The sequence below is a fragment of the Cucurbita pepo genome, chromosome 12, assembly GCF_057944985.1.
Source record: "Cucurbita pepo subsp. pepo isolate OVF chromosome 12, ASM5794498v1, whole genome shotgun sequence".
Lineage (NCBI taxonomy): Eukaryota > Viridiplantae > Streptophyta > Magnoliopsida > Cucurbitales > Cucurbitaceae > Cucurbita > Cucurbita pepo.
In genome coordinates, this window is record NC_141809.1 from 2,116,367 (window position 1) to 2,134,911 (window position 18,545).

General features: G+C 35.1%; 3 protein-coding genes across 3 annotated transcripts; all 3 read left to right on the forward strand.

The window, feature by feature from the left end:
* Positions 1-1,109: 1,109 nt before the first annotated feature.
* On the forward strand, positions 1,110-1,652 carry LOC111807571 (pectinesterase inhibitor). Its single transcript, XM_087129121.1, has one exon. It carries the CDS (start codon positions 1,110-1,112, stop codon positions 1,650-1,652), a length of 543 nt encoding a protein of 180 aa, XP_086985247.1.
* Positions 1,653-1,990: 338 nt separating this feature from the next.
* Positions 1,991-2,533, forward strand: LOC111806993 (pectinesterase inhibitor-like). Its single transcript, XM_023692549.2, has one exon. It carries the CDS (start codon positions 1,991-1,993, stop codon positions 2,531-2,533), a length of 543 nt encoding a protein of 180 aa, XP_023548317.2.
* A 6,774-nt stretch (positions 2,534-9,307) lies between these two features.
* Positions 9,308-15,368, forward strand: LOC111807639 (ATP-citrate synthase beta chain protein 2). Its single transcript, XM_023693442.2, has 17 exons — positions 9,308-9,508; positions 10,358-10,475; positions 10,585-10,687; positions 10,969-11,034; positions 11,122-11,245; positions 11,409-11,543; positions 11,873-11,933; positions 12,015-12,091; positions 12,350-12,505; positions 12,610-12,738; positions 12,839-12,971; positions 13,070-13,197; positions 13,831-13,936; positions 14,021-14,097; positions 14,194-14,264; positions 14,375-14,659; positions 15,033-15,368. The coding sequence occupies exons 2-17, from the start codon at positions 10,376-10,378 to the stop codon at positions 15,106-15,108; spliced, it is 1,827 nt and encodes a 608-aa protein (XP_023549210.2). The 5' UTR covers positions 9,308-9,508; positions 10,358-10,375; the 3' UTR covers positions 15,109-15,368.
* The last annotated feature ends 3,177 nt before the right edge of the window (positions 15,369-18,545 follow it).

The window sequence follows — 18,545 nt, forward strand, 5'->3', positions numbered from 1 at the left end:
TAAAATTAGTATTAACACTTACGTCATCCCGAGTTATGATAGCCGACGTCGTCCCGAACCTCTACACTAGGCCAAGTCATTCGGCTCGACCTTGGCTCTGTTCGGGCCAAGGTCTCTCAATGCAACGTCGCGTCTCATCTCGTCATCTCGATCTCCATCGACATGGTCCATATGTCTTGACGCCATCCCGAGTCTCGGGATGTCGTCGCCCATCATAACTCGCACGGTCATGTCATTGAGAATGGACCTGCGTGTCGTTCATCTCATCGAAACTTCCCGAACATTCATCCATCGGGTTCTATCGAGGCATAGGCCGAGCGAGTTATGATGGCCAACGACATCCCGAGACTCGGGATGATGTCAAGAAATATGGACCCTGTCGATGGGATTGAGATGACGAGATGAGATGCGACGTTGCACTGAGAGACCTTGGACCAAAGTTGAGCCGAATGACTTGGCCTAGTGTAGAGGCAAGTCGGATATGTCGCAGATGATTGAACATGCACGCACATGCGGCGTTTGTGGTTGAACAAACTTGGATTCCGTAGAAGTGATGTTCGATTGGTGAAGATAAACCTTGCTTCTTAAGGTCCGACGAACCCACAAAGCCGGGGCGAAAAATATATATGGGACTTAATTCCCCTTAAGGCTAGTCGTGAGCGTGTGAATATCACCACGCCGCGCAGTAAGTTTACAATTGTTAAAATATCATCGCTAATCCAATAAGGTCAAACCCAAACATTATATGAGTGACTATATTTATATTTAAAAAATGATCTAAGATTTTATTTTTAAAAGTTTTTATTTTATTTTTAAAAGCTATATTCTTAATTTTATTTTTGTGTGACCCACAAATTAATCTATATTCTTAATTTAATTACGTCGAATCCAGATTCATCTCTTCTCTTATTCATGTTGTTTAAACCGACCACGGTTTCAATCGTACTCAAGACGCCCATGGTTTGGTTCATACCTATCTCGAAGTAAGTCTGATGGTTGATATTTAATCGAGATGCCCATTGTTTCAAATTTGGTATGTGTCGGTTTTACTTTGTTGCCATATATATATATATATAAGAACACATTAGTAAGAAGGAAGGGTGAAAAACATGGGTGTCTTCAGCTATGTCGGATTTTTCCTTTGTTGTGTTCTTTTCTTCGGAGTTGTTCTTTCGCATGCAGACACAACGCTCCAAAACGACACTATATCGACCATCTGTCCAAATACCAGTAACCCATTGTTATGCTGGCAAATGTTGAAACCGGTGAGAAACTTAGACTCTGTAAGTCTAACTAATTACACCCTCAACTTTACACGTACGAGCGCCGTCACATGTCTACACTATGCACAGGGGCTTGAGGCAAAAGAGACAGCCAATCTAGAGCTTAAGAAACGATATTCATATTGCTCGAAATCCATAAAGTCTACGGTGACCGACATAGAAGTTGCTCAAGAATATATGGGCTATGGTTCTTATATTGTCGCCGATCTTAATACCATGGGTGCCTTTACGGATTCAGGTGATTGTCTAAATAGCTTCAATCAGCCGCCACCGGAACCGTCGGCTCTTCAAAAGAGCATCAAGAATCTTAATGATATTTGTGAGATTGCCTGTCATTTGACGCATTTTATCGCCGGAGATGATGCTTGAACTTAGTCGTGGTGTGCTCAAATAATGTTTTTTTTTTTAATCTTTCGGGAATGAGATTTGAAAGTATTGTATCGTATTTTGATTTTATTAAGAATTAAAATAAATTATTTAAATCGAACACGAACATTGTCTTTGTAGAACTGTAATTGATTATCATCGTTTAATTTAGTTAATAACTCTGACGCCCATGGTTTGGTTCATACCGGGCACCCATCTTTTTAACATCAATTTTCTTAATTTCAAATTTGGTATCTTTACTCGTTACCATATATATATATATATATATATCTTCAAATTTCATCAGTAAGAACACATTAGTAAAAAGGAGGGAAAAAAACATGGGCGTCTTCAGCTATGTCAAATTGTCCCTTTGTTGTGTTCTTTTCTTCCGTGTTGTTCTTTCGCATGCAGACACAACGCCCCAAAACGACACTGTATCGACCATCTGCCCTCAAACCAGAAACCCATCTTTATGCAGGCAATTGTTGAAACCTGTGAGCAACTTAAACGCCACAAATATGGCCAATTACATGATCGACCTTGCACATACGAACGCTGTCGAATGTCGTAGCCGCGTACAGCGGCTCAAGGCGGAAGAGACAACCAATCTAGAGCTTAAGAAACGATATTCAGAATGCTGGCAATGCATAGACTCTTCGGTGAGCGCCATAGAGAGTGGAAAACAATACATGGAGTATAAAAACTATATTGCCCTCACAATTCAAATCATCGGCGCCGGAAGCCATACCGACCAATGTCTAGATACCTTCAATCAGCCGCCACCGGAACCGTCGTCACTTCCAAAGAACGTCAAGAATCTTGGAGATATTTGTTACATTACTTCTTATGTAACACATATTCTCGCCGGAGATGACTACTGAATTCTCGGGAGTGATCAAATTACTATCTTTTTTTTTTTTTTTGTGTATCACAGTCACTATTATAATTATATATTCCGTTAATATCCAATTTGACCATATTATTAAATAACCATATCAAATTAAATATGGTAAAATTATAATATGCCTACCAATTACTATCATTTATTATAATTATATACAGTTAATATCCTTTAGTATATTGATTATCATAATTAAGTTAATCAACATTCATTTAATTTTAAAAAAAAAAAATCTTTTTTTTTTTTTTTTACTCACACACATGTTTTATTGTTTTTACCGATAATCTGCAACTAAAATTAATTCGACCCATAAAATTTAACTATGCCGAATCTAGATTCATCTCGAGATAGGTATGAATCTGATTCTCAAATTCATTTTATTTAAACTGACCACGGTTTCAACATTACTCAAAACGTCCATAGTTTAGTTCATACCTATTTCGAAGTAAATCTGATGGTTGATATTACTCGAAGTACCTATCTCGAAGTAAATCTGATGGTTGATATTTACTCGAGATACCCCTAGTTTCAATTCAATTTTCTTAATGTCTCTCCAAATTTGGTATCTTTTCTGTTTTAATTGTTGCCACAATATATATATATATATATATCGTGATAAAGGGAAGGGAAAGAAAACATGGGTGTCTTTAGCTCGGTCCGATTTGCACTTTGTTGTGTTCTTTTCTTTGGAGTCGTTCTTTCGCATGCAGACACAACGCCCCAAAACAACACTGTATCGATCATCTGTCACGATGCCAATAACCCATCGTTATGCTGGCAATTGTTGAAACCAGTGAGAAACTTAGATGCCGTTGGCGTAACTAATTACACCCTCAACCTTACACATACGAGCACCATTGAATGTCTCCACCACACACAACGGCTTGAGGCGGAAGAGACAACCAATCTAGAGCTTAAGAATCGATATTCAGATTGTTCAAAACACATAAACTCTTCGTTGCCCGACGTAGAAACTGCTCAATATTGCATGGGTTATCATACCTATATTGTTGCCGATGTTTGTATCATGGGAGCCTCAGTCAATATAGGCGTATGTCTAGATAAATTAAATCAGCCACCACTAGAACCGTCAACTCTTCTAAAGGACATCAAGAATCTTCGTGATATTTTTGACATTACCTCTCGTTTGGTGCATCTTCTTGCTGGAAATGATTTTTGAATTCAGTCGTGGTGTGCTCAAACAATGTTTTTTTTTTTTAAATCTTTCGAAATTGAAATTGAAAGTACTGTATCACATTTTGAATTATATAAATCGAACATGAATCTTGCCGTTGTAGAACTGTGGCCGACAAGGATTCCAGACTTTCCAACCCCCTAATTAGTCCAATCTTGAAACGACAGACATATTGAATCAGCTACAAAAATCATTCTCAGTAAAATAAAAAAAAATAAGTCCTCATAGGTAGGAGTTTAAAGGAATTGACCGGGGCCCGCACAAGCTGTGGATCATGTGGTTTAATTCGATGCAAAGCGAAGAACCTTACCAGGGTTTGACATGCCGTGAACCTCTTGAAAGAGAGGGGTGCCTTCGGGAACGTGGACACAGGTGGTGCATGGCTGTCGTCAGCTCGTGCCGTAAGGTGTTGGGTTAAGTCCCGCAACGAGCACAACTCTCGTGTTTAGTTGCCGACCGTTGAGGTTGGAAACTCTGAGCAGACTATATAACTCACTCCTGATCAATCTCTAAAATATTTTATGGTCCAATTTTATACTAACATAAAAGGATATAAAATTTAAATGATTAATTACGAGATTTTATATTAAAAAAATTAAATAATTAATTGCTTGGAAGAAACCATTACACTTTTAACGGCGTCGTTTTGGCTTGAAGAAAAGAAATTTCAATTTTAAAATTAATAAAAATGAATGGAATGAATTGGGAAATATTTAAATCATTTTAAATTATTTCTTTCCTTTTTTTCCCTTTTTAGTTACTTTCTTTTAATTTCTCTTTTTTCTTTATATTTTCATTTTCTTTTATATTTTCATTTTCTTTTATATTTCAATTTTCTTAATTTCTGTAAATACCTTTTCCAATTTAATCATTAATTTATGTTATTAAATAATTATATCATAAAATTATATGGATTATCCTAGTTTAATTTAGTTAATAATGGTTACGTCCATGATTTGATTTATACTTTATTTCAGGCGCGTTCATCGGTTCAACATCTACTTTCTTAATTTCAAATTTAGTATTTTTCCGTTTTCCAGTTTTACTTGTTGTCATATATATATATATATATCCAAATTTAATCGATAAGAACACATTAGTAGAAAAGAAAGGAAAAAACATGGGTGTCTTCAGCCATGTCCAATTTTCCCTTTGTTGTGTTCTTTTCTTCGGTGTCGTTCTTTCGCATGCAGACACAACGTCCCAAAACGACACTGTATCGACTGTCTGCCCCCAAACCAAAAACCCATCTTTATGCCGGCAATTGTTGAAACCTGTGAGAAAATTAAATGCCATAAAGATGGCCGATCACATGCTCCACCTTGCACATACGAGCGTGTCGAATGTCGCCGCCGCGCACAACAGCTCGAGGCAGAAGAGACAGCTAATCTAAAGCTTAAGAAACGATATTCAGAATGCTCAGAATCCATAGACTCTTCGGTGAACGCCATAGAGTTTGGCAAACAATACTTGGCCCTTGGTGGCTATATTGTCGTCACAGTTCAAGTCATCGGCGCCACGAACGATGTTGACCAATGTCTAGATACCTTCAATCAGCTGCCGCCAGAACCGTCGTCACTACCAAGGAACGTCAAGAATCTTAGAGATATTTGTGACAAGAGATGATTACTGAACTCATTATTCCAAATGATCAAATAATAGAGATTCAAAACTCTATTATTATAAAACAAAGAGAAAAAAATTGTATGAATTCAAAGACGACAATAATGATTGTTTTTTTAAATGCTTATTTTAGAAAGAAAGAAAAAAAAAAAGACAAAACATTATTATCGCATTTTAAAATCGTGAGGCAGACGACAATACGTAACGTGCCAAAACGAACAATATCTGCTAGCAGTGAGCTTGGACTGTTATAAATAGTATCAGAGCCAGACATCAGACGGTGTGCCAGCGAGGACGCTATCTCCAAGGAGGTGGATTGTGAAATCCCACATCGGTTGGAGAGTGGAACGGAACATTCCTTATAAGGGTGTGAAAATGTTTCCTTAGCAGACGTGTTTTAAACCGTTAGGTTGATGCGAAACATTCCATATAAGGGTGTAGAAACCTCTTCTTAGCAGGTACGTTTTAAAACCGTGAGGCTGACGATGACACATAATGAAGCAAAACGAACAATATCTGCTAGTGATGAGCTTGAGCTATTGCATACATATACACACACAATGATACTTAATGAGCCAAAGTTGACAATATCTGCTAGCATATACATACATATATATATATTTCTCAATATATATAGTTACCGTTGAATTTATTTATTTAGGCTTTTGCAATTTTAGGATTGGCTTTGAAGTCCAAACAATTGGAAAAATACGATACACTTCTAACGGCGTCGTTTTGCTTGAAGAAAAGAAATTCAAAGTATTTTAAAATTAATAAAAATAATGGAATGAATTAGGCTACAAACACAGCTGACAATTTCTGGTCTTTAATTTCAGCCAGAATTATTAAATATTTAAATCATTATTCAAATTTGCTCTACATTTTGCCTAATTAAATATATCATATAATTTTACTGATTTTTTCTTATATATTACCATTATTGTAAATATAAATATAATTTACTGCCGTGAATATATGATTCAACAGTATTCAGTGATAATTAACTTTACTCGAAAAAAAAATTACTGACTCCTACAACTCAAAAATCGATATATTTTTTTATTTGTAAAGGTGGAGAATCTAAATTTTAGAATAAAAAGTTAAAATTATTTGTTGACACGTCTTTTACGAAAACTAATTATGTTAAATTAAAAATAAAAAAAGTTGGTAGAACGTAATAAACAAATTATATTTAAAAATATGTAGTAAAGACAAACCGCTTAGGATGGACCATATCATATATTATATTTTTATTCTTAATTTAGTCATTGAAATTTAATATTTAACGATTTAATTTTTAAATTTAAATTTTGTAATAATATAGTTATTGCAATTTAATCTATGTCATAAAAAAATAATCAAAATTAGAACCAAATCAACCCAAATTTATTGTTAATTTTAAAATATATATACATATTTTTAATTATTGTCCGAATTTTTTTTTTAATTATTTGGAAGGTAATTTTAATAATATATATTCAAAATAATTTATGAATGTTAATTAAATATTTAAAATGTTTTATTAAAAAATTTTAAAATTTAAAATAGAGTTACCTCATTTAAATTTTTAAATTTACAAAATATCAAAATATAATCCAAAATTACGTGGACGGAGTCATAGAAAAATAAATTAATTTGGAGGCAATATTTTTCTTTAATTTTTAATTAAATGGTTGAATCTTGAGGATCTTTTATTTTATTAATTGTCAACGTTATGGACAATGGACAACCTGCCCTTTTAAACCCGCAACTAATTAAAAATTAAATCATCACCCCCACGCTATTGGATATTTAAATTTTAACAATATTAAATATTTGCCCAAAATCCCATTTATTTCCACTTCCACCCCAATTACTTGACTAAGTCGCTTTTAATTAATCTTCACGAGCTACGCAAATAAATAATATTTTATTTTATAATAAACTACAAATAAATTAATTTAAAAAACAAAATTCATTATACAACTATATGGTATACATGTATTCATATTCTTAATTTTTCGTATATTTTATTTTAAAATATAGTTTTAGCGTATAATTAGTCATCTGAAAAGTTCCTCCTAGGACGACTCCATATAATTCGAGAAACGTATCCATATAACTGGCGGCTACCTAAATCGTCCATATTAATGGCTTCTATTGATTTTTACTATCTCGAGTTGACCTATCTAGACTGAATTATCGTACTCACGAAAAGACTTGTTTAATTTTAAAAATTATTTAATTATTTAAAAATTAAAAATAATTTTAAAAAAAGTTATACTAGACATTTTAGTGGAATATAAAAAAGAGTTTTTCGAAGGTGCATCTTGTTAGTATAGGTAGTAACTTTTAATTATTTTAAACATTTATTAGTCATTCTATCTTCAGGATTGCTCTCATTCACATGTGATTTTGGTTCATTTATGTATCTCTTTTTTACTCCGGCGTCACATGCCCACTAGCTTCCGCATTGATTCGTCCCCGAACCACATATTATTGGGAGAAGTACCGCTCTGATACTATTTATATTAACTCATGCTTAGGATTCGAATCAAGATTTGACACTTGATAGCCCCGACATTCTTCTACATTCTATGTGATATGGACACATTACTTACTCCTCAGACCAACATAGTATTTTCAGCATGTTTTGTCTTCACTCACACATGTATCTTAAAAAAAAATTCAACAGATTACCTAACATAGAATTGCTTCAAACTAAACACGCTTAACTATATAATTTTTTAGACATCATATATCCTCAGTATTACTCTCATTCAGATGTGGTTGTAGTTCATTCATGTATCCCTCGATTATTCGGGTGCACATAATAATTAGACATATAATTGGAAGTTTATGGACTTTCAGTAGTTTATATATATATATATATATATATTTATATTTTAATGTAGATTAAAAAAAATTATGAACTAAATTTATAATTTAGAAGTATTTTAATTGAAAATTAGGTGGAGAAAGAGGGTATTTTAGGCAATTTAATATTATAAATTGTATTAAAATTATTATAAATATTTATGTAATGGAAGCCCACAAAAGTTAATTATATAAGATCATGAAACATGGGTTAAGTATTAATAATGTAAGTCATACTAATTCAATGGCTAATAAATAATTAAAATAACTCAACGACGGAGACACGAAGTTATATAATTTTAATTAAATAAATTTGAAAATATAGACCAAATTAATTATTTATTAACTAGATTTTTTTTAGAAAAATTAGTTTATTATAATTTTCTCCAATTTCAACGGTCAATTTTCCAATTGTTTTGTTAAATAACGTAAGCGCCGTAGATTAAGATACTAAGGTACTGTCTTTTTAATATTTATTTATAATTTTTAAATTGTCATTTTTCAAGAATTTAATAAAAATAATTACCAAAATGCAATAAAGGGAAAATAATTAAAAAAAAAAAATAGTTTTTCTTTATAATTAAATGTTCGGGTGGATCCATGTAGGAATCAACGAGACACCGTGAAATGTTTTTTACGTCTATTTAATCCTTAAATTTTAAAAAATATTTATTAATTTTATTAATACTCCTAAAATTTTTATAATTTTATTAGACATAAAAATTAATTATATATCTAATCCATTTAACTAATTTTTATAAAATTTTAAAATATTTTAATAATCTATTATGCTCTAAATTAAAAAAAAATTGAGAATATTAAATATTTTAAAAGTTGTATTAACATTTTAGACACAAAATTAATTTAATTAAATAGCTTATTAAACATTTTATAAGGTTTTAAGAATTTTAATGAAATTTTAAAATATCTAATTTATTTTTAAGTTTAATAATTTTTTTAATTACGATAAATTTTAAATTATTTAATTTATTAATTTTAAAAATTTATAATTTTGTTCCCGCCGCGAGAAGGATTACCATTAGCGAAATAAAGCAAAACATGAGAATCACGTGCTGATGGTCGTGAGCCAACTACCAGAGGCAACAGCGACCACGTGCCTGGATCATCTTCTCCGTTGCTTTGTCGCAGCTCCCTCCAACGTTCTCCAGTTTTACCATTTTAGCCTTCTCTATATAAATCCAATTCCATTTCCCAACTTCCAGTATTCAATTTCCCGTTAATCCGCCACCGCCGGACTCCATTCCTTCACTGAGCTTTCAGGTCCGTTCTCTCTTTCCTTTTTTTTTTCCGATTCTATTACTCTATTCTGCTGTTCTTCCTGCTTTCTGGATCTGTTTTTCACTTCTCTTCGATTTGAATTCCTGTTTACCTCTCTTACATTACGTTGCTTTCTCCCTGTTTTACTCCTAGTCTTCGAAGCGTCGCGTTTTCTGATCTCTTTAAAGCTTAGTTTCTTTGAGTTGAGAAGATTTTTAGATTTAAGATCATGTTTCTCGGCGTTTGATTTGTTGATCTGTTGGATTTGGTTGTCGTTTGTGTCTTTGAGGCATTGAACTTGTCCATATGTTTGGTCAAATTGCGAGGGTTTAACTCTCTCCCTTTTTGTTCTTGAATTTGGATTTTAGCAGATGCGTTGTTTCGAGGTAGTATTTCTTTAATTTGTTTCTTTCCTCCAGTTAATTCGGTAGATAATAATGCAATTCATTGAACTTCTTCCCGTTTTCCGAGATCGATTTGTTGAATTATGTACGGATTGAAAGCAGAACTGCTTAATTCTGCAAATGTTATTCCCCCTTTTGTCCACCTGCTCTACTCGTCAATCTTAGATCGCCATGGTTTCTGAATAGGTGTCGTTAATGCATGAAGGGCTTTTAGTCGAAATGTAATAAAAGCGAAGAATCTTGTAATTAGCTATTTAGATTTTAGATAATCGGCTTAGTGATGAGGGAAGATGTATTGAGGAAGGTCATTTATCTTACCTGATTTGGTCATTATGTCCAGTGAATCGTGTGTAGAAACCTTTTTTTTTTTCTGCTTTTTGAAAAAAAAAAAAGTTGTGTATAAAGATCTAGTGAAAAAGGTATGAAGAAACATAGTTCCTATCCGCAGGTTCCTTGGACAGGCACCATGGCCACTGGACAAATATTTTCTCGTACAACCCAAGCTCTGTTCTACAACTACAAGCAACTACCCATCCAACGGATGCTTGACTTTGACTTCCTCTGCGGTATGGATCATTTCTTATAGTTTCCTCTTTTTGTATCTGTTATCTTCTATTCTGAGCACCATCTCAGTACTGCAGAACTAAACTTTTACGTTTTGGACTAATTATTCAGGGAGGGAAACGCCATCAGTTGCTGGAATCATCAATCCAGGTTCCGAGGGATTTCAGAAACTCTTTTTTGGTCAAGAGGAAATTGCCATCCCTGTGCATTCTACGTGCGTAATAACTTACCCGTTCATGATTTTAAAACCATTGCTCAATGACTTTTTTATGCTTCTATATTTTACTACTCCTCCAACCATGTCATAACATTAGCTTGAAATTCAATAAATAGTTTGAAGTGGTAGTTTTACTAATCTTCTAAATTGAGTTAAGCATCATTGACCAGTATTACTTCTTTTTTTTTTTTTTAACAATAATTTTCTTTTCCTGATTCATTTAACTTGTCTAGCACAAATAGATTAACTTCCCAATTTCTTTTTTATACATTTTTCAGGATTGAAGCAGCTTGTGCAGCACATCCCACAGCAGATGTCTTTATCAACTTTGCATCCTTCAGAAGGCAAGTGTTCGATATCGTAATTTTATTATGAGAGAACACAAGATTTCTGTTTCCAATCATAACTAGTTTATGCTGCCAAATGTGCAGTGCTGCTGCATCATCATTGTCTGCTTTGAAACAGCCTACCATCAGAGTTATAGCTATCATAGCTGAAGGTGTTCCAGAGTCAGACACCAAACAGTTGATTGCATATGCACGGGCTAACAATAAGGTGAGAAAAGATTTGATGCTTTTAGTAACACACGGAAAAATATACTTGAGGGTGCATACATATACCAAATGACGAGTGAACTGAAATATAGCACAAATAATCTGCAAATCTTAGGGTTTGTTAATGAAATTGAACAGTTTCTCTCTGCATGATTCAAATGCAGGTTGTTATAGGTCCAGCTACTGTTGGTGGCATTCAAGCTGGAGCGTTTAAGATTGGTGACACTGCTGGAACAATCGATAATATAATACAGTGCAAGCTATACAGGCCTGGATCTGTGGGCTTTGTCTCTAAATCAGTATGCGACTGTTGCTGAACTTTTTGTTTAGAAATTTTCTAACTTTTATTATTGACTTAGTTATTTCAACCAAAAGTGTGCACCTGCATGGAAAAGAGTGTGCGACTAATTCGTGTTGGCATTCTGGATTTTATTTCTATGTCTGATAATATCATATGTCCTTGCTATTTAATGAATTTTCTCTGTGCATTGTCTGGTTTTCCCAAGATGACATCAATTTTTTTTTCTTCTTGTTAATTAAAAGAAATGTCAAAACTTGTTTCCACCCTCTAAGATAGGCGACTTACTGAGAAATGATACGAGTATGATAATGTTTTATGATATCGCAGGGTGGAATGTCCAATGAGATGTACAATACTATTGCCCGTGTTACAGATGGAATTTATGAAGGTAAACTTCCTAACTTATCACTATCTTAGTCTAGCAGAGTTTTGAAATATTCAATCTGATTCACATTCTTTAATTGAACAGGTATTGCAATTGGAGGTGATGTGTTTCCAGGTTCCACTCTTTCTGACCATATTTTGCGGTTTAACAACATCCCACAGGTATTGTGATTTGACACCTTCTGTAGATGAACTATTAACTCTTTGTGCATGCCAGAAGTCATGTCTATTAAGGTCCCTAGCCACACAAGGACCACTTCCACTTCTCACAAACACACAAATGCGCACAAAAGTAAAATACTCGGTTTAACTATCATAGATGGTAGTGATGATAACACTTTAATGGAGTCGTTACTAAATTGGCTCCTTATGTACTTTGTTCTCTGCGTCTAATATGCTTATCTTTTTTCTGTTTCTTAGATCAAGATGATGGTTGTACTTGGAGAACTTGGTGGTCGGGATGAGTATTCTTTAGTTGAAGCCATGAAACAAGGAAAAGTTACCAAACCAGTGGTTGCCTGGGTCAGTGGTACTTGTGCAACACTGTTTAAATCTGAAGTTCAATTTGGACATGCTGTAAGTTTACACTGGACTCGTCCCGCTTACTGTATTTTTATTGTATGATAGGATTTTCAGACACATATTATTAACTCCTTGACCATCTCTGACGTTGACTACAGGGAGCAAAAAGTGGTGGTGAGTTGGAGTCTGCACAAGCTAAAAACCAAGCTTTAAGGGATGCTGGTGCAATTGTTCCTACTTCATATGAAGCCCTTGAAGATGCAATCAAGGAAACATTTGGAAAATTGGTAAATTCATTAATTATATGACTTCCTTCTCTGAGTCCAGGAAGCTCAACATTTATCTGACTTCCTCATAATCTTATTTTTCCATCTGATTTACGCGTAGGTCGAAGCGGGGAAAATTACTCCAGTCAAGGAAGTGAAGCCTCCACAAATCCCTGAAGATCTTAACTCAGCAATTAAGAGTGGAAAAGTTCGAGCCCCAACCCATATTATTTCCACCATTTCTGATGACAGAGGTTTGTTTTTAACCTAGTAACAAAAGTTTCTTTCAGTTCCCTTTAGGATGTAATAGCATTAAATATTATAATTGGTTTTTGAAAATAAAAAATAATAGGTGAGGAGCCCAGCTATGCTGGAATTCCAATGTCTTCCATTGTTGAGCAAGGTTATGGTGTTGGGGATGTTATCTCACTATTATGGTTCAAGCGCAGTCTTCCTCGGTACTGTACACATTTCATTGAGGTAGGTAGCTATTGTGCTAAGCCTCTTCAATTTAATAGCTTTTATTCTTTTGCTTTTCCACTTTCACGTACACTCAAGTGGAAGTTGAAATTATAGTCTTGAATCTATGTAACAGCCTAAGCCTACCGCTAGCAGATATTATCCTCTTTGGGCTTTCTCTTTTGAGCTTTCCCTCAAGGTTTTTAAAACGTGTATGCTAGGGAGAGGTTTCTACACCTTTATAAAGAATGCTTCATTCTCCTCTCCAACCAATCAATCCACTCTCCTTTAGGGCCCAGCGTCCTCGCTGGAACTCATTCCCTTTTTCCATCGACGTGGGACCCTCCAATCCACCCCCTTCGGGGCCCAACATCCTTCCTGGCACACCACCTTGTGTCCACCCCCGTTCGGGGTTTAGCCTCCTCGCTGGCACATCGCCCAGTGTCTGGCTCTGATACCATTTGTAACGGCCTAAACCCACCGTTAGTAGATATTGTCCTCTTTGGGAGCCCTTTCGGCTTTCCCCTCAAGGTTTTTTAAAACGCGTCTGATAGGGAGAGGTTTTCACACCCTTGTAAAGAATGTTTCGTTCTCCTCCCCAACCAATATGGGGATCTCACAATCTAGGTTTGAGAAGTTTCGTGTTCTTTTCAGATATGTATCATGCTCTGTGCTGACCATGGTCCTTGTGTATCTGGAGCACACAACACGATAGTAACAGCTCGGGCTGGAAAAGACCTCGTGTCCTGCCTTGTCTCAGGTTGTAATTCAACTGCTTTGGACACGGATGTTATGTGGTCTATGCTTATTGTGCCTAATCAATGACATTGACATTCTGAAATAGGTTTGCTTACGATTGGCCCTCGATTTGGTGGTGCCGTTGATGATGCTGCTCGATATTTTAAGGATGCATATGACAGAGTGAGATTTGTTCATTCATTGCTAAAGTTTAAATTAAGTTGGTGCTTTTTGAGTCTTTTTTCTCTAAGATATTATGTTGCTTCTTGCTTCTTACAGAATCTTACACCATACGAATTTGTCGAAAGCATGAAAAAGAAAGGGATTCGTGTGCCTGGAATTGGCCACAGGTACAATGATAGTCTTTTTACAAGTTACAACATCTTAGGTTGTTCTCAGTTTGGATTTTCTGATTGGTTATTCAAGTGGTTAATCGATGGTTTGATTATCGTTGAATAAGGATCAAGCGAGGTGACAACCGAGATAAGAGAGTGGAGCTGCTCCAGCGGTTTGCTCGGACACATTTCCCATCTGTGAAGTACATGGAGTATGCCGTGCAAGTTGAAACATACACTCTCTCGAAGGCAAACAACTTGGTTCTTAATGTAGACGGTGCAATTGGATCCCTTTTCTTGGATCTTCTTGCTGGCAGTGGAATGTTCAGCAAACAAGAGATCGACGAGATTGTCGAGATCGGCTATTTGAACGGGTTGTTTGTGTTGGCTCGATCCATCGGTCTGATCGGGTGAGTATCTGAAACCATTATTATCCAAGTTTTTCTGCTTACTTTTGAACTCAGAAGCACAAATACATATACATAGATACGACACGACACGACATGTTTACAATTCAAACTAAGTTTACACATTTCTTATGTGCCTGTTTAGTAGACTTAACGCAAGTGTTTAATACGTGTCTAACAATATCAAACCTATATTAACTTTGTAGCACGAGTGTCTAACACATATAACAAGTGTTTGAGACGTGTTCAATAAGTATCAAGCACGGACACACCGGCTAAACTAAAATATCCATGCTTCGTAGCTTTTGAAGTTCGATATTTGTGTATCGGATCTTCTTTTACCTGATAGCTTTGTTGTTGTAATTGAAATCTCCAGGCACACATTTGATCAGAAGAGACTGAAACAGCCACTTTACCGCCATCCATGGGAAGATGTTCTCTACACCAAATGATGAATCCAGCAATAGCAGGAGTAACAAATATCAATCTCTAGAAGTATGTTTCTTTTCAATATTTATTATTGGTGCTTCTATTTGGTGGAATCTCCTTTTCTTCTTACACTCATTTCCTTAGTTACTTCAAATTTCTTTAAGGTTGTCTAGTTCATAAAGAATTGTACTTGAGTTTTGAAATAAAAGTGTCAATCTACAACAGTCCTTGTGTAAAATTATGTCTCTTAGACCTTTAAAGTCAATGGAAATTATGTTCTGAATGTTTTGGTTTCCCGTTATGTTTTACTACTACTTCTGGATGCTTAGGTCACTACTGCTACTTCTTAGAGTGGTACATGAATGAACCGAGACCATTTCTGAATGAGAGTAATTTTGAGAATAGGATGGTTAAGAAATACTTAAAAGAATCACAAGTTACTACCTATAGCAACAAGGTGCACTTTTCTTTTTGGTGGCTCAATCATAAAATGTGAGATCTCACATCAGTTGGGGAGGAGAACAAAGCACCATTTATAACGGTGTGGAAACCTCTCCCTAGCTGATGCGTTTTAAAAACCTTGAGGGGAAGCCCAAAAGGCAAAGCCTAAAGAGAATAATATATGTTAACGGTGGGCTTGAGTAGTTTCAAATGGTATCAGAGTCATACACTGGGCGGTATGTTAGCGAGGAGGCTGAGCCAAGAAGGGGGTGGACACCAGGCGGTGTGCCTGTGAGGACGCTGGGCCCCGAAGGAGGGTGGATTCTAAGATCCCACATCGAATGGGGATGGAGAATGAAGTACCATTTATAAGGGTCATACCCATTTTATAAGGGTGTGGAAATCTCTCATTAGCATACGCATTTTAAAAAACTTTGAGAGGAACCCCAAAAGGAAAAACCCAAAGAGACAATATTTGCTAGCGGTGGGCTTGAGTTGTTACATAAAAACTACAAAGTTAAATGTGTTTTGTTTGGAATAATTCTATGTTGGGTGACTTCTTGGAAATTCTCCTACGAAGCATATAGGTGAGGACAAATAATGCTGAAATGACTCGTATTAGTATATGGAGTCTCGGGGCCATTTGAATCTGAATTTGGACATGAGTTAGTTACATTGTATTTTGAGCTTATCACAATCTAAGCAGTTTTTGGTTAATGTTGATGTGGGTTGGACAGTGGTTGAAGGTTGAGAGTAGGAATTTCATGGCATTTATATCCGATGCAGAGTGCTCAAAAGTAGACATTGGGAATTAATAAAAGCTTTTGGTTATTATTATATAGAAGAAAAAAAGGGCATCGCCTCCAGAATTAAAGCCAAGGACCTACAATTCAACTTTATAAGTGTAAAATAAAGAAACCAATTTGATTGGACATTTTGGAGTCTCTCTCTGACTTTTGATGTCACATAATCAATTTGGTAAAAACGAAAAATATAATAATAAAGTTGGCATTGTGGGCTGAGTATTTTCCTTCATTTGTGGCTGCTAGGTTGTACAGCCTAATGGTTACTTATAGGTTAAGTTTGAGTCCTACATGTTGTTTGTACGAGTATTTTTCTTCATTCGCGACTGTTAGGTTGTACAGCCTGATGTTTACTTATAGGTTAAGTTTGAGTTCTACGTGTTGTTTGTACGAGTATTTTTCTTCATTCGTGACTGTTAGGTTGTACAGCCTGATGTTTACTTATAGGTTAAATTTGAGTCTTACATGTTGCTTATACGAGTATTTTTCTTCATTCGTGACGGTTAGGTTGTACAACCTGATGTTTACTTATAGGTTAAGTTTGAGTCCTACATGTTGCTTGTACGAGTATTTTTCTTCATTCGTGACGGTTAGGTTGTACAGCCTGATGTTTACTTATAGGTTAAATTTGAGTCTTACATGTTGCTTATACGAGTATTTTTCTTCATTCGTGACGGTTAGGTTGTACAACCTGATGTTTACTTATAGGTTAAGTTTGAGTCCTACATGTTGCTTGTACGAGTATTTTTCTTCATTCGTGACGGTTAGGTTGTACAGCCTGATGTTTACTTATAGGTTAAATTTGAGTCTTACATGTTGCTTATACGAGTATTTTTCTTCATTCGTGACGGTTAGGTTGTACAACCTGATGTTTACTTATAGGTTAAGTTTGAGTCCTACATATTGCTTGTACGAGTATTTTTCTTCATTCGTGAAGGTTAGGTTGTACAGCCTGATGTTTACTTATAGGTTAATTTTGAGTCCTACATATTGCTTATACGAGTATTTTTCTTCGTTTGTGACTGTTAGGTTGTACAGCTTGATGTTTACTAATAGGTTAAGTTTAAGAGTGAAGAAAACTTAACAGATACGTAATTTAAAGTATAAGATAGAATTTTATCTTATCTTATCTATTCTCCAATGTAGTTTTTAATATGGAATATCTGTGACTACGGGAAGTTATCTATAAATAAATCCTAGCCTTGTGGAGTTTTACATTCGGATGTCTCTCTGTATAATTTTCCTTGCATCTTCTCTATGTTCTTCATCTAGATCAAGCGTGAGAGTTGTATGATCCTAACAGGGACTTTGGTTGACTTGTCTCTACTTTAGGACAAGTCTTAAGGTTCAACATTGTCTCTACTCTAGGCTAAAGTTCTTTAAATACAATGTTGCACCCCATTTCATCAACTTAGTTCCCAACGACACGATCCCCGTGCATGTACATTGATTTAGGATTTCATTGAGATGATATTGAACCCTTTGTTGGGTAAAATAGGCTTATAACACTTTCGTGGATGATTTGTGTACTTATCAAGACCAATACTTATTTGGATAATTAAGACAAATATCGTGCCAATTAGGAACTATCGAGTCTCACTAATGTTTTGTGATGTCACCATGAGTATCGAAATGTCATTTGCTTTTGCAATTCACTCGGGCATGGTGATCAAGAACTGTCCCATGAGTTGTTTTCATATTTGAGATCTCGAGAACATCCATCCAATAGGTGAGACATGAGCTCTTTTGTGTTTATGTCGAGTCGTTTTTGCTCATCGTGTCGAAGCTCAATCCAGTAACGCAACCTCCAACTCATGGGAAATGATCCCAATATCAACACACCCGTGCCACCTGAAACCCATCTTCGAACTAAATCTAGAGTTTAATTTGATTAACTTAAAAAAATTAAAAAAATGATCCTTCATTTAACTGGGAAAAAAACAACAAAAGTAAAGGTTCAAAGGTTTTAGAGATTCCATGAATTTGGTCCAAATGTGATAGACGTATAAGTGTTTGAACTTCAAAAGAGGATGCTTTTTCAAGACCCATAATCATCAAAGGATAAGTATTGCCTTTATAAACAACCAAATTTTGCCTTTATCTTCTCTATTTTTACCCATTTTCCTCTTATGTCCATACTTCCAATAAAATTTATTACACTTAAATAAGTACTCGGGTCAGATTAAATTAGGTTGGAAATTTTTTTCAGACGCACC

Bases quoted from the DNA above. Each gene is read 5' to 3' on its own strand.
- LOC111807571 (XM_087129121.1), top strand. From the start codon at position 1,110: ATGGGTGTCTTCAGCTATGTCGGATTTTTCCTTTGTTGTGTTCTTTTC.
- LOC111806993 (XM_023692549.2), top strand. From the start codon at position 1,991: ATGGGCGTCTTCAGCTATGTCAAATTGTCCCTTTGTTGTGTTCTTTTC.
- LOC111807639 (XM_023693442.2), top strand. From the start codon at position 10,376: ATGGCCACTGGACAAATATTTTCTCGTACAACCCAAGCTCTGTTCTAC. The intron at 10,476-10,584 runs GTATGGATCATT...CTAATTATTCAG, and splicing joins TGACTTTGACTTCCTCTGCG to GGAGGGAAACGCCATCAGTT. The intron at 12,092-12,349 runs GTATTGTGATTT...TCTGTTTCTTAG, and splicing joins GGTTTAACAACATCCCACAG to ATCAAGATGATGGTTGTACT.